This window comes from Pseudopodoces humilis, chromosome 18 (genome assembly GCF_049639895.1).
Source record: "Pseudopodoces humilis isolate 2021_Gansu_Grassland_sample_001 chromosome 18, ASM4963989v1, whole genome shotgun sequence".
Taxonomy (NCBI): domain Eukaryota; kingdom Metazoa; phylum Chordata; class Aves; order Passeriformes; family Paridae; genus Pseudopodoces; species Pseudopodoces humilis.
Window position 1 is genome coordinate 17021850 of NC_142217.1, and position 14471 is coordinate 17036320.

The window sequence follows — 14471 nt, forward strand, 5'->3', positions numbered from 1 at the left end:
CTCTTCTCCTGAGGATCTGTGTTGTTCCCATTAATTTTTGCTTGTTGCTGATTTTCCCTGCCTTTGCTTCTCTCCGTGGACAGGGACCATGAGAGCAGCTGTGATTACAGGCCCGTGCGCTGCCCCAACAACCCCAGCTGCCCTCCCCTCCTCAAAATGAACCTGGAGGCTCACCTGAAGGAGTGTGAGCACATCAAGTGTCCCCACTCCAAATACGGGTAAGGAGCTGACGCTTTTGGGTGGGGAGGCTGCACTGAGCTCATTACTGAGCTGCCTTTTGGCAGCCCCGAGGCCTCTGAGCAGCTCTCCCCAGGGCTGTGCATTGGCCTGAGGCTGAGCTGGGGGTTACAGGGATGGCAGGAGGCAGCCCCAGAGCCTCCAGGTGGGAACAGACAGGTCACAGTGCCTGGTGAGGAGGAGGGTGAGTGCACAGGCAGAAGAGCTGGAGTCAGAGCATGAGGAGAGGGGGATGAGGATAAGGGTGATTTGAGCACCATGGCAGTGTCTTGCCAACCAAGCCTTGTCCCAGGGCAGGGAAGTGCTGATCCACCTCAGAGGATTCCCTGTCAGCCCTAGGGCAGCCCCTGCTTGGGTTTACTGTTGCAGGAAGAGGGTTCACAGAAAAGTTCTTCCAGCACTGGCGCAGGGCACTGGTGGTGGCCCCATCCCCCAGGGGTTTAAATGCCATGTAGATGTGGCCTTGGGGGAACGAGTGGACTCGATGGTCTTAAAGGCCTTTTCCAGCCTCAACAATTCTATGATTCCGTGATCCTAAGCCCTGTCTTGGCAGAGGCAGAGCAAGGCAAGTCCTGGCAGAGCAGCCATGCTGCAGGCCCCAGTCAGCAGCTGCTGAGGGCAGCTGCAGTTTTCTCCCTTGGCTTTGATGGCTTCTGGTGAACACAACAAAGTGATGCCAGACTGTCTCCTGCCCAGTATCTGCTTTTCCTTGCAACTTCCCAGACTGACAGTCCGGTTTGGGGCCAATGCCCTGGCTGGAAGAGTGGGAGCTGCTTGGCCTCTCTTGTCCTGCAGCTGCCTCTCCCAGCAGGATCATAGAATCATTAAAATTGGAAAGGACCTCCAAGGTGATCAAGTCCATCCTCTGAAGGATCACGAACCACAGCATCCCTGCAGCTGGGGACCCACAGGGGCCTTGGAGCTCCCCTGAGGAGACAGCTGAGCAAGGAATCTCCACGTGCTGCTCCAGCCAGCATCTGCCTTCCCCTCAGGTGCACGTTCATAGGAAACCAGGACACCTACGAGACCCACCTGGAGACGTGCAAGTTCGAGGGTCTGAAGGAGTTCCTGCAGCAGACAGACGATCGCTTCCACGAGATGCAGGTGGCAATGGCCCAGAAGGACCAGGAGATCGCCTTCCTGCGCTCCATGCTGGGGAAACTCTCTGAGAAAATCGACCAGCTGGAGAAGAACCTGGAGCTGAAGTTTGGTGAGTGTGCAGCCGGCGAGCTCAGTGGTCAGAGCTGCAGGGACAGGCTCTCTGGGTGGTGATGCTTTCCCTGCTGATGGCAGCGGTGTGTTGCGAGGTTGGGTGGCAGCGGGTGCCCTCTGCCTGTTCCCTGGGATGCCGTCAGTGGCTCTGCAGTGACTGTGGGGCTGTCCCTCTCTCGTAGACGTGCTGGATGAGAACCAGAGCAAGCTGAGCGAGGACCTGATGGAATTCCGCAGGGACGCCTCCATGCTGAACGTGAGGACGGGCCCTGGGGTGGAGTTACCAGCTCTGCTCCTACCTGGGCTTCTCCTGCAGTGGGGAGAGGCTTTGGGGAGAGCCTTCTGCTCCAAAGCCTGGGCCTTTTTCAGGGGCATTGTCCCCTCCTCCCTGCCTGCAGGAAGTGGGGAGATAAGCAGATCCAAGCAGTCTGGTGAATTGCAGAGTGAGGACAGTATATTCTGAGAAGTATTTCTGGGCCTCTCTGAATACTGAAGAGTTTAGTGCAGGTCTGAGGTGCTGTCAGAGCCCTGTGGTCTCTGCAGGGAGGTGACAGAGGGATGTGGCAGTCACAGAGTAGTGCAGAGACCTCTGGTCAGAGGATGAGTCTGCCGCTGAGGAAGAGTCCTGTGGGAGAGTCAAGAAGACAAGAGGGGTTGTGGCAGTGGAGAGGACAGTCCTAAACCATGTCCAGGGCAGGCTGGCCTGGATGGATCCACAGCTCACGCAGCTTGCTGTGTTTTTCAGGATGAGCTCTCCCACATCAATGCTCGGCTCAACATGGGCATCCTGGGATGTGAGTATCCCCCAGGTCCCCACTGCCTCGGGCTGGCCCTGGGGGATGCCCAGGGAGCCCTCCTGGGTGCTCTCACACCTCCCTCACCTGCCTCTCCTTTCTGCAGCCTATGATCCTCAGCAGATCTTCAAGTGCAAGGGGACCTTTGTGGGCCACCAGGGCCCCGTGTGGTGTTTGTGTGTGTTCTCCATAGGAGACTTGCTCTTCAGTGGCTCCTCAGACAAAACCATTAAGGTAAGAGCTTCCCTCTCCCCTGCACCCTCTGCACTTGCACGTGGTACAGAAGCTGAGTTCATTTGTGGGGTTGGGGGGGGGGGGATGTTGCTTCCTAAAGTTTCCTCCAAAGAATCAAATGAGTCTTTGTGATTATAGTTGGACAAAATTCTCTGCAAGGAAATATTATGTGCTAGTGAAATTGAGAGACAAACAGAGAACTTTGCAGAGCCCTGATTAGAATCTCATTCCTGCAGCTGCTGGTTTTGCTTTATGTGGCATTTAGGGTATTCAGGACTATTTCAGCTTCTGATTTTATGTTCTTTTGTTATAAAAAGTCATCTTTGAACAAAACGTTTGTCCCTGATCCAGTGTGTCCTTTCCCTATTTTATGGGGTGTTTGTTTTCCTTTGTCCTGTTTTCAGTGACTCAAACTGACAGCACTGCCCCGGTGCAGCCTCACCAGCCCTTCCCAGTGTCACTGGTGGCTGCTGGCCAGGCTGGGGACCCCCATGGGCTGCCACAGCTAACCCTGCCAGGAGCAGAGCTTTGGTTTTAGAGCCACAGGGAAGGAAATGGATATTGCTGCGTGTTTGGGAAGGGAAGCAGATTTCTCCCCTGTCCTGGCTGCTCTGGGCACCACATTCCCACGTTCCTCTTGAGAGAGCAGTGTGTGCTCAGGGGAGGAGCCTTTGCAGTGGCAGAGGAAGCTGTGCTGTGCCACTGGAGCCCTGGGGTGGGAAGGGCTGGAGCAGGAGGCTGAGCTTCTCCTTTGTCTCAGTGTGTTGTGTTGGCCTGGGCTGAGGGAGGCAGAGCTGGAGCAGCTGATTCCTGCTGCTGGCCTGTGTCTCGTTAGCCTCAGCCCGACCCTGTGCAGTCCATTCCCTTTGCTAGCCAAGCCTCCAGGGCTGGCAGGCAGTGCCCAGGTGACAGCCAGTGCCCAGGTGACAGCCAGCCTGTTTCCTCCTCTGGGTGCTGACATCCTGCCCCGGCTCCAGCCTCTGCCTTGTGTTTTCTGTTAGGTGTGGGACACCTGTACCACATACAAGTGCCAAAAGACCCTGGAGGGTCATGATGGAATTGTGCTGGCTCTCTGCATCCAGGGGTGAGTGAGGAGGGGCAGCTGTCCCAGGGGAGAGTGGGGACAGCCCTGGGGCCCCTGACCATGCCCTCACAATTCCCATCCTCTGTCCTGTGCCAGATTAGGCATGAGAGGCGCATCTTGCCTCTTTGCTGTGGAAAAATGAACAAAGAGAGTGTCTCTCTGGTCTCCCCTGTGTCCTGGTTTCCTCCTCTGGTCACCAGTGGGGTGCCTGGCTCCCTGCTCCAATGTCCAGTCCAGCCTGGCCTCCCACAGGAGCTGGGCCTGCTCTGGGCTGGGTGTGCACAGCCTTGGCCCAGCGAGACCCCCCCCAGTGCCTGGGGACAGGGTGGGACCCTGCATGTGGCGCTGTGCCCCGGTGACCCCGCTTTGTGTCCCGGTGTCATTGCAGGAACAAGCTGTACAGTGGCTCTGCTGACTGCACCATCATCGTGAGTACAGGGCAGCCTCAGCCTGCTCTGCAGCAGGGACTGTCCCTCCTCTGCCAGGGCTGTGGGACTGAAACCCCCGTGGGCTGCTGAAACTCCTGGGCTGGGCTTGGGGCTGTCCTTGGGCAAGATTTCCCACTCCCAGCTCCTGCCTGGGAGCAGGAGGCTGGTGGCCTGCCCAGCCCCTCATGGGTGTTCTGCTTTGGTGGGTTTGACAGTGCTGGACTGGATCTTAGAGGGCTTTTCCCACCTAAACCATTCCATAATTCTTGTTTGCAGGTCTGGGATATTCAAAACCTGCAGAAGGTGAACACGATCCGAGCACACGACAATCCTGTTTGCACTTTGGTCTCCTCACACAACATGCTCTTCAGTGGCTCCCTCAAAGCCATCAAGGTGCAGCTCCAGGGCTCCTCTGGGGCTGCTTGGGGGACCAGGAGTGCCAACTCCCATGCAGAAGTGTCCAAAGAGGAAGGAAGTGGCATTTTGACCTGTAGGTGACCTTGTTACTAAGGTCTCCTGAGCCGCAGAGCAGCCAGCACTGCAGAGGTTTAGCCCATGCTCTGTGCTCAAGGGAAAGCTGTTCTCTGGCTGCAAAAACACTGTATTTCTTCCAACTCTGTAAACCTGAGGCTGCAGCTGGAGTATCCTGGCAGTTCCTGAGTGTGTGTGTCCTCAGGCCCCCAACAGACCTGCCCAGGCCATTGGGCACTGTGTCTGGGCTCCAGAACTGGCTGTCTGTTTTGAAACCGCCTCCAAAGGATCTTGAGTCTGCATTCCCCGCCTAAAACATGCAGAAATCAGGAACAGCTTTTCAGGCTGCCCTTTAAAGCCTTGGCTAGATTCCCGTGGTTCTGCTTCCAGCTCCTGGTGAGACAGCTTATGGGCCTGTCCATCTGTAAGAGGACTGTGCTCTTTTCTTTATCTGGGGCCTGGAGTGGTTGAGCTCTGGACAGGGCTCGAGGCTGGAGCAGTCACATAGCACAAGGAGAATTTGGGGCCTTTTGGGTTTGTCATCCATGGCCATTTCCTGCCAACGAGCCGAGCAGGCTGAGAGTGGGGAGAGTGAGATCTGCCAGTCCCTGCGTGCCAGGGCTGGGAGTGGAAGTGCAGGGCAGTTCTTGCTGCAGCTGTGGTTTAGGTTTTGCAGCCTGTGGCTCTGCTAGGGAAGGGTCTCTGCCAGCAATAATGCAGGCTCCAGGCTGGCTCCCTCAGAGAATGTGCTTCCTCAGCAATTACTGGGTTTTATCTGCAAGTCAGTGAGATCAAGCAATTCCCATCAGGCAGGAGAGCTGGCACAAGGATCCCCAGAGGAGCTGGGAGGGCCTCGGGGAGGGTGGGCACTGCTGTCCGTGTCCTGCCCAGCCCTGCTGAGGTTCCTCCCCGTGTGTGTCCCTGCTTTCCACAGGTGTGGGATATTGTGGGTACTGAGCTCAAGCTGAAGAAGGAGCTGACAGGTCTCAACCACTGGGTTCGAGCGCTGGTGGCTTCCCAGAACTATCTCTACAGTGGATCTTACCAGACCATCAAGGTGGGACCCTGGCACTGGTGACACCCTGAGCCACCTCGCCCTGTTCCTCTCTGTGCTCTCCCCTGGGGCAGCAGCACCAGGGGCAGCTGCTGGGATGTGAGAGCACTGCTGACACGTGGGATTTTCCTGTACTGATTCCATCTCCGCAGGCTGGGCCTCGGGAGCTGCTGGGGAGGCTCACTGGGATGAACTGGGGCCTCAGGCGTGGCGCCTCGCGGCTGCCACAGCCTTATCTGCACTGACACCCTGCTGATAACGGGGGAAGGTCACTGTCTGGCTGCAGAGTTACCATAAATCCCTGTGAGGGTTCCCAGTGCCCTCCCTCCTCTGTGCAGGCTCAGGTTTTGATGAATCGTTCACCTCTCAGCATCTGGAGGACACAGGAAAATTGGAAGTTGCCCTTCTCAGTGTTAATGAATCTCTATTAATTTGTGTTGGGTTTTAGTGCTGTCAAGGACGGGGCTGTGTGTGCACATGTGTGCAGTCACACACAAAGGGTGTGAAGTCTCCACACACTTCCAGCCTGGATATTTAAGTATCCAGCTAAATAAGATAACAGGGATTTGCTCTTCAGTGCTGAACATTCCCAGCTGGATGGGTTTGTCCCTAAAGGTGTGATCTGGGCACACGGGGAGCCAGGCTGACTGTGCAGAATGGCTGCAGTGGGTCTCTCCCCTGGAGAAGGGTCTCATCCTGCCTGTGCTCGCTCTGTCTCAGATCTGGGACATCCGGAACCTGGAGTGTGTGCACGTGCTGCAGACGTCGGGAGGCAGCGTGTACTCCATCGCCGTCACCAACCACCACATCGTGTGCGGCACCTACGAGAACCTCATCCACGTATGGATCAGCTGGGATGGGCTTGGGAATGGGGACAGGGGCGTGGGGATGGGCACCTGGCTCTGCCTGTCCCTAGAACACAGCACCTGGCTCTGCCTGTCTCCTGGGCACAGCACCTGGCTCTGCCTGTCCCCTGGGCACAGCACCTGGCTCTGCCTGTCCCCTGGGCACAGCACCTGGCTCTGCCTGTCCCTCAGGCACAGCACCTGGCTCTACCTGTCCCTCAGGCACAGCACCTGGCTCTGCCTGTCCCCTGGGCACAGCACCTGGCTCTGCCTGTCCCTAGAACACAGCACCTGGCTCTGCGTGTCCCTTGGGCACAGCACCTGGCTCTGCCTGTCCCTAGAACACAGCACCTGGCTCTGCCTGTCCCTAGAACACAGCACCTGGTTCTGCCCATCCCTTGGGCACAGCACCTGGCTCTGCCTGTCCCCTGGGCACAGCACCTGGCTCTGCCTGTCCCTTGGGCACAGCACCTGGCTCTGCCTGTCCCTAGAACACAGCACCTGGTTCTGCCCATCCCTTGGGCACAGCACCCCCCTGGCAGTGGAAACCCCTCTGAGAGGGGAGCTCGGTGGCCTCAGCGCAGTGCTGTCCCCAAGCGTGGCTCTCCCCCGCAGGTGTGGGACATCGAGACCAAGGAGCAGGTCCGCACGCTGACCGGGCACGTGGGGACAGTCTACGCCCTCGCCGTCATCTCCACGCCCGATCAAACCAAAGTCTTCAGCGCGTCCTACGACCGCTCGCTCAGGGTACGTGGGCTGGTCCCGCGGGCTGGCACGGCCCAGGAGCCTGCAGGGCAGGGCAGGGGATCCCCTGCGTGTCACAGGGCTTCCGTGGGTCACCCGTGACCTCCCGCTCCCCGTGTCCCCGCAGGTGTGGAGCATGGACAACATGATCTGCACCCAGACCCTGCTGCGCCACCAGGGCAGTGTCACCGCCCTCGCCGTGTCCCGCGGCCGCCTCTTCTCCGGCGCCGTGGACAGCACTGTCAAGGTGGGTTTGCTCTCCCGTGAGGTTTGGGCTCGTCCAGTGCTGGAATTGGGGCATTGGATGAGTTGGGAGCCATCGTCATAGGGACAGCAGGGTGGAACCAGGTGAGGGTTGAGCTCTGCTCTCAGGGAACAAGTGACCAGACAAGAGGACAAAACCTCTGGCTGGGCCAGGGGAGGTTCAGGTTGGACACCAGCAAGAATTTCTTCATGGAAAGGGTTGCTAAGGAAGGGGCTGTCCAGGGAGGTGGTGGAGTCCTCATTCCTGGAGGTGTCCAGGAAATGGCTGGATGTGGCACTCAGTGCTCCGGGCTGGGTGACAAGGTAGGGATCAGTCACAGGTTGGATTTGATAATTTTGGAGGTCGTTTCCAACCTTAATGATTCTGGGATTCTTTGGAACAAGGGGATGGCTCTCCACAGGTGGGAGATTTCCCTCCTGACGGTGTTATGGATGCTGGCAGCCCAGAGGGAAGCTCTGGGGCTGAGGAGAAGCCCACAGGGCTGCTCAGGAGTCACTGCCTGCTCTGCTGTTGTCTGTCCGCAGGTCTGGACGTGCTAACGAGAGTGTCACACGAGTCCTGCACACTGAAAGACCAAAAACTCCCCTCCATCGGCCTGTGGGTGACCACACCACTGAAACAACTGCTGCAGCTCCTCCTGCACCGACCACTGCCTGCTGCTGCTGCTGCCCCTCGGCCGGCGGCTCTGAGAACCCACGGACGCTCCAGGTGTCCCCTCAGATCTGCCCCAGATGATTGGAAAAGAGGAAGCTGCTCCAGTGCCCTCCTCTGCCTGTGTCCCCTCAGCTGGGGACACCCCAGGGTGACACTGGGGCTCGGGGCCAGCGCCAGGACTGGACAGATCCGCCTGTCCCAGCGGGGACAGCGGGAGGCTGAGCCCCTGTGCGTGGCAGGACTGAGCTTTTGGCCGTACCCTGGGTGGGCACCCGACCCCTTTCTGTCTCTAGTATTTAATTTTACTGCCAAGGTGCCGGGCCGGTCCATCTGGGAAGAGGTGTTTCCTTGAGTAGCCAGGTACGATTTTTACGCCACAGCTAGTTCTCAAATCAAGTTCCACAAGCCCATTGTTCACCACCCTGTAATAATGGTCTCCACATTAAAGACAAAAAGCCTCCGTTGCATTTTTACTCACATTTTCTACTGTTTTTAAGATTGTAATATAGATTTGATTATTTCTTCATTGACAATAAAAGCAGAAAGAGTTGTTCCTGCCCAGTGTGAGTTATTGCAGGGAGCCAGGAGCCAGCACTGGCCCCGTGGGGTGGAAATTGGGGTGTAGGGCCCAGGCACCTCACTGGGGACCCCACAGAGGCAACCAGGGGTGCCCTGGGACCGTGCAGCACAAACACCTGGCACGACACCAAACACCCAGCACAGGCCTCGGGAGGGCTTGGGGACACAAACAGTGGTGGCAGCCCGGCAGGGGTTTTATTTTTTTTATTTTTGTTTAAATATTTGTTGCCAGACTTGGTATAGGAGCAAACGTCTTCACAGCACCACGAGCCATCTACAATTCAGATTAGGAAGAATAAAGACGAGTAGAGGTGAAATCTAAGCACAGAAGAGCAGGGAGCAGCACCAAGATGCAGAGCTGGACAGATGGGATACGATACAGAGTTCATAACTTAATCATAAAAAATATATATATGTATATATCCATCATGTAGAACTTTATGGATTTTTTTTTTTTAGATACATATTTTTTTTTCTTTTCAACAGATATTTTCAGGCGGGTGATTTATTTATTTTTTTAAATTATTTTTAAAGTCTTTTTTTTTTTGTGTTTTGTTGGTTTTTTTCTTTTTTTTCTTCAAAAGAAATTTCAAAGTTGTGCCAAACACATCTGGATCAGCGACCACAATGGGAGAGATGGGGGAGACAGGGCAGGGAGGGAGAGGGGAGGAGGGAGAGACCACTCCACATCTCGAGAAAAGAAAGGAACAGCAACACTTCTGTTTGGAAACCACGAGCAAAAAATGCATTCATCAGGACTCAAGCGACTGAACCAGACTCCAACTCCAGTTTGTACAGGAATATACAGCGGTGCTTCCTGCAGGACACACCGAGCACACGCGTGCACACCCACGCACACCCACACACACCCAGACACAGACCGACAACAAAAGCAATAAAAAAGAAACTAAACCAAACCCTGAAGACACTCCAAAAGAAATGAAACACCTCCAGTGTAAGAATTAACAAAAACCTCCATAAAACAAGGCACATCCTTTGAGTTCGTAACGGTGGAAAAAGAAAGACGCGACACTGAATCCCAACGGAAAACCCGACCAGAACCGCTCGCACGTACCTTCCACCCAGAGAAAAGGTAAATATTGTGCTACTCTTAAAATGAGTTTGCCACAAGACACACAGCTTAGTATAATCTAATAGTTTTTCTCAAGCTAAAATCCAGTTTTCTCTTGATTTCTTTTAAACTGCTTTATATATAATTGCTAATATTTTTAAATCTTTTAAATATATATTTGTTAAAGTTTATTTCTTTTTATTATTTTGGGGTTGGGGGAAATCTGCTTTATATCTTTATTTATTTTTTTTTTCCCCTCCAATAAATTAATACTTTTTTTTTTTTCTTTTTTTATAGCTTATCACCGTCCTGTCCCCGGGCGGGGAAGGGCCGGGCAGGGGCACGTCCCGCTGCCCCCAGGGCCACCGCCAGCCTTGCCCGCCCCCGCCAACGCCGACCGAGAAAGAAAACAAAAGTTTAAAAATCAAAATTAAAAACGGAGCAAAGAAACCCAAGTGCATTTTCCCGCCCGGCCCCGCCACCAGCAAACGCCATGGGTGACACCGGGCAGGGCTTGTGCTACATTCGGGTGGCGGTGACCCGCGGCGCCGGGGCTGGCGGGGCACGGGCGGCCACCGGACGGGTCACTCGGGAGCCCCCCGGAGCCCCGGTTCGGTCCGGAACGTGTTGCTTTATTTCTTCTGTTGGGTTTTATTTCTGTGGTTTTTGTTTTGTTTTTTTTTTTTTTGCTTCTGCAAAAGGGAGTCCTGCCGGAGCCGGCGCCGAGTCCGTGAGCACAATCCTGAGGTATCTTCTTCTTTGTGCAAACCCCGAGGGACGGGATGTCCGGGAGGGGACGGCTGTACAAAGGGGACGGGGGGAGGGCGGCGGGGCCGGGGGGTCGTGGATCGTTGTGCCCTTGTGCCCACGTAAGCCCTGAGGTTCTCGGGGCTCTGGCGCCCCTCACTCCAGCATGGCATCCAGCTGGTCCGCCAGGTCGTCGAACATGCTGCCGATGTCGTCCAGGATGCTCACGGTGCTCTTCGACTCCACGGCCGAGCTGGGGAGTGACAGAGTCGGGTCAGGGCAGCGCACGGGACGGGGACACGGCACAGCGCCCTCCGCCCCCCGGCACGGCCCTCCTGCCCCTCTGCGCTGCGGTGCCCAGCACTGTGTCCGCAGTGCCATGGCACAGCGCTCTGGCTCCGTGTCCCCAGTGTCTCCGGTGCCCCCAGTGTCCCCTCTACAAGACAGGCCCCCGCATGCCTAGGTCCCCCTGCCCGTGTCCAGCAAGATGTCCTTCAATGTCACCTCCCCAGCGCTGCTCCAGCCAGCGTCCCCTGATGCTCCACCAGCGTCCCCCAGCACCATCCCGGTCCCACCGCGGTGTCACAGCCTGGCCCCCGTGCCCGGTCCTTACGGCCTCCCGTGCTCGGTGACACCGAGTGGCCTCACAGCCTCCCCAGGGCCCACCAGCCACCCCTGCACCCCCTTACTCTGCCGCCTGACTGTCCTCCTGCTTGATCTTCTCCTCCACAGCCTGCAGCGCTGCGGCCAGGGACGCGCTCGTCTCCTCCAGCTTCTGCTGCGCCAGCTCGGGGCCGGCGCTGTCGACGGACGGGCTGGCGATGGTGGAGCGCGGCGGCTTCACCGGCACCTGCTGGGGCTGCGCGCCGGGGGACAGGGGCTTGGCGGGGCTGGAGCAGAGCGAGGGCGGCGTGCTGGAGGGCTTGGCCGCGGGGCTCAGCTGCCGGGCTGGCGACGGGGCCGGCGTGGAGCTGGCGCTCACCGACTGGATGGCGGCGTGGGGCTTGGGGGGCTTGGGCGCCGTGGGGGGAGGCGTGGGCTTGGGGGACACCGGGGGCGGCGTGCCATGGATCCGCTTCACCTCTGCGGAGAGAAGGGAGAGGGGCAGGAGGGCGGCGGGACAGCCTGGGACCCCCGGCGTCCGCCCCGCGGAGCGCCCGTCCCAGGGGACCGGCGGGGCACCTACCTGGGCTACCGGGGCTTGGGATGGGCACCTTTTTGGGGACGGGCACAGGCGGCCCGGGCATCTTCTGAGGCGGCTGCGTCAGCACAGGCTTGGGGGACACCGGCGGCTTGTAGGGCTTCTTGGGCTCGGCGGGCGGCGGGAGGAACTCGGGGCCGTCGGGGCGGGCGGCGGGTGGCGGGGTGGGCGGCGGCTCAGCCCCGCTCAGCTCCGAGGCCGGCCGCCGCTTCACGGTGCCCGTGCCGTTCTGGTACACGGCGAGCGTGGCCGGCTCCAGCGCCGGCTCCTTGTCCTTGGCTTTGGGCCGGCGCTTGGCGGTGTCGGACTCGGTGAGGGCGAAGCGGGCGCCGTCCTGCTGGCTCTGCCTGGCCCGGATCCGCCGCTTGAGCGTGGCGCTGGCCTCCACCTTGGCCAGGTCCCCGTGGCGGTGGGCCGGGGACAGCCCCTCGCCCGTCTCCCCGCGGGCCGGGCCGAGGGGCCGCGGCCGCTGCTTGATGGTGAGGGTGCCGTCCTCGGCGAAGGGGATGCCATCGGGGGAGCCGCCGCGCTCCACCCGCAGCCGCTCGCCGGGGCCGTCGGCGCCCGCCTCGGACCGAACGCTGTCGGCGCGCTCGCGGCGGGCGGCTGCCACCAGCCCGGTGACCGGGCCGCTGATGGTCCGGCGCCGGTTCACCACCTCCCCGTCCAGCCCGATGGCCTCCTTATGCTTGACGGTGGCCAGGACGGTGGCCACGCGTGCTCGGTCGGGGCTGCCCGGCGGCGGTCCGGGCTGTAGGTAGTAGCCCTCGGGCGCCTTGGCCGGCGCCGGCCCCGGCCCGGTCGCCACGTGTGGCTTCTGCAGCGCCAGCGCCCGGGCCCCGCCGCCAATGGAGGACATCTCCAGCATGGCCGCGATGCTGCGCACGCTGCCGGCGCTGCCCGTGTCCACGCTGCCGCCCAGGTCGCTCGCCCGCCGCTGCTCCCGGCGGCCCTCGCCCTCGGCGCTCGGGGCTCCGGCGGCCGCCTCGCCCTCACCCTCCTTGGGGAAGTCCTCGGCCATGCCGGCGCTGGAGATGGCGGAGCTGGAGCGCTTGGGAGGGGGCGGCGGGGGTCCCTTCTTCTTGGGGCGGACGGCGAAGGACTGGCTGCGGTTGACGTTCTTGTCGCCGCCGGCGGGAGCCCGCACCGAGTGGCTGCGGCCCACGCGGCGCTGCACGGTGGCATAGGGCCCCGCGTCCGGCACCAGCAGCTCGTCCCGCTCCTGCTCGCTGTCGGAGGCGGCGTAGCGGTTCAGGCTGTGCGCCCGCTTCTTCGGCCTGCCCGGCTCCTCCTCGCCCTCGCCCGCCGGCGGCAGGCACAGCACGGGCACCGACACGGGCAGGACGGGCACTCCCGGCGGCGCCGCCTCGCCCTCGGCGGGCTGGGGCAGGACGTAGGCGAAGCCTCGGTGCGTGGGCGACTGGGGCAGGGAGCGGGGCGATGCCGGGCGCTCGCCGGGCGGCAGCAGCTGCGGGGTGGGCTTCACCTTGGCGGTGGCGTGAGGAGCCCCCGGGCCCTGCGGGGACGAGGGTCGTGCCTTGCCGGGGGTCTGCGGCGGCGTCAGCTGCCCGGCGGAGGCTGGGAAGGGCTGCCGGGGCTTGCCGGGCACCGGGGGCACGCTGGCGCGCTTCACGGGGTGGCCGTGCCGGGGCGGGCGGCTCTCCTTGGGCGGCGCAGGGGGGCTCTCCCCGGCCCCCTCCGCCAGGTACTCCTGGCTCTTGGAGATGGCGGCGGCGGGGGCGCCCCGCGGGCCGTCCCCCAGTAACTCCTGCGAGCTGCTCATCAGCCGGGCGCGGCCGCCCAGCGCCGGCGGCGAGCGGTAACCGGGGGCCGCGGGGTTCGCCGCCTTCTCAGGGGGCTCCTCGGGGGTTTCGCCCGTCATGGCCACCTGCAGCTCGCTGCTGAGCTCGCTGTCCTGGAAGGTGGTCATCTTGGGCGACTGGCACTCGGGTGGCTCCGGCGGGGGGGACTCGATGGTCAGCACCTCTGGGCTCGGCCCCGACGCCTTCCTCTTCAGCGTGCCTGGCTCGTACTTGCCCAGCTCGGCGCGCTGCAGCTCCGCCAGCTTCTTCACCGCCAGCATCAGCTTCTTCTGGTGGCCTGGGGGCGGCACAGGCCGTCAGTGTCACCGCCAAGGCCACCGCAGCCAGCGCCGCGCGCGAGGCCTTACCCAGCTTGGTGATGCCGATCTCCTGCAGGTCCTCCCAGGTGATGTCGGTGATGAAGTCGATGTTCTCGTAGCCATTCTCCACCAGCACCTTGTAGTACTGGGACAGGCCGATCATGGAGAGCCACAGCGCCAGGTTGGCCTGGGGTGGGGTGTGGGGCATGGCTCGGCACCAGCTGGCAGCGGGGTCTGGCCCTGCCACCCCAGGCACCCCAGCACCCACGGCAGGAGATCCCATCTTGCTGGGGAATCACAGCCCCAGAGAACTCTCCTTGTCCCTGTGCTGTCCCTGTGCCCCACAAGCATCCCGGGCTATTCCCAGCCCTATTCCCATGGGAAGCCTCTCACTGTGCCCAGACATTGGGGCAGGAGGGGTGACAGGGGACACGGTGCCACATCCACATGGATGGCAGCTGGCACCAGCCTGATGGTCCTTGGGGAGCTGTCAGGAGGGGACGTGGGCAGCTCTGGGACCATGGAGCCAGCTCCCACCCTTCTCCAGTGCCACCCCTCCCTCGAGGGGGGACTCGTTGCCACCATGGATGTGGCTTCTGTCCCCCTGGCCCTGCACAGCCCTCACCGGTTTGTACTCGGGCAGCCACTCGGGGATGTTGAGGTTGTTGATCTCGGAGGCGATCTTCTTCCTGTGCCCCGGCTTGGTGACCCCGATGGCCGTGAGGTCC

General features: G+C 60.3%; 2 protein-coding genes across 4 annotated transcripts in view; one reads left to right on the forward strand and one right to left on the reverse strand.

Annotated features, from left to right (window-relative positions):
- Positions 1 to 8572, forward strand: part of TRAF7 (TNF receptor associated factor 7) — a 28507-nt gene extending 19935 nt beyond the window's left edge. For both annotated transcript variants that reach the window (XM_005523217.3, XM_088064341.1), the window contains exons 9-21: positions 84 to 218; positions 1230 to 1447; positions 1632 to 1705; positions 2195 to 2243; positions 2350 to 2477; positions 3479 to 3561; positions 3950 to 3989; positions 4266 to 4382; positions 5395 to 5517; positions 6235 to 6354; positions 6975 to 7106; positions 7231 to 7350; positions 7893 to 8572. In XM_005523217.3, coding sequence (XP_005523274.1) covers positions 84 to 218; positions 1230 to 1447; positions 1632 to 1705; positions 2195 to 2243; positions 2350 to 2477; positions 3479 to 3561; positions 3950 to 3989; positions 4266 to 4382; positions 5395 to 5517; positions 6235 to 6354; positions 6975 to 7106; positions 7231 to 7350; positions 7893 to 7907 — 1354 coding nt within the window. In that variant the 3' untranslated portion in view covers positions 7908 to 8572. The remainder of the gene's footprint in view (positions 1 to 83; positions 219 to 1229; positions 1448 to 1631; positions 1706 to 2194; positions 2244 to 2349; positions 2478 to 3478; positions 3562 to 3949; positions 3990 to 4265; positions 4383 to 5394; positions 5518 to 6234; positions 6355 to 6974; positions 7107 to 7230; positions 7351 to 7892) is intronic.
- A 227-nt stretch (positions 8573 to 8799) lies between these two features.
- CASKIN1 (CASK interacting protein 1) overlaps positions 8800 to 14471 on the reverse strand; it is a 29498-nt gene continuing 23826 nt past the window's right edge. For both annotated transcript variants that reach the window (XM_005523218.2, XM_088063952.1), the window contains 5 exons: positions 14369 to 14470; positions 13792 to 13930; positions 11607 to 13721; positions 11110 to 11503; positions 8800 to 10673 (listed from right to left, as the gene is read on the reverse strand). In XM_005523218.2, the coding sequence (XP_005523275.2) occupies positions 10577 to 10673; positions 11110 to 11503; positions 11607 to 13721; positions 13792 to 13930; positions 14369 to 14470 (2847 nt within the window). In that variant the 3' untranslated portion in view covers positions 8800 to 10576. The remainder of the gene's footprint in view (positions 10674 to 11109; positions 11504 to 11606; positions 13722 to 13791; positions 13931 to 14368; position 14471) is intronic.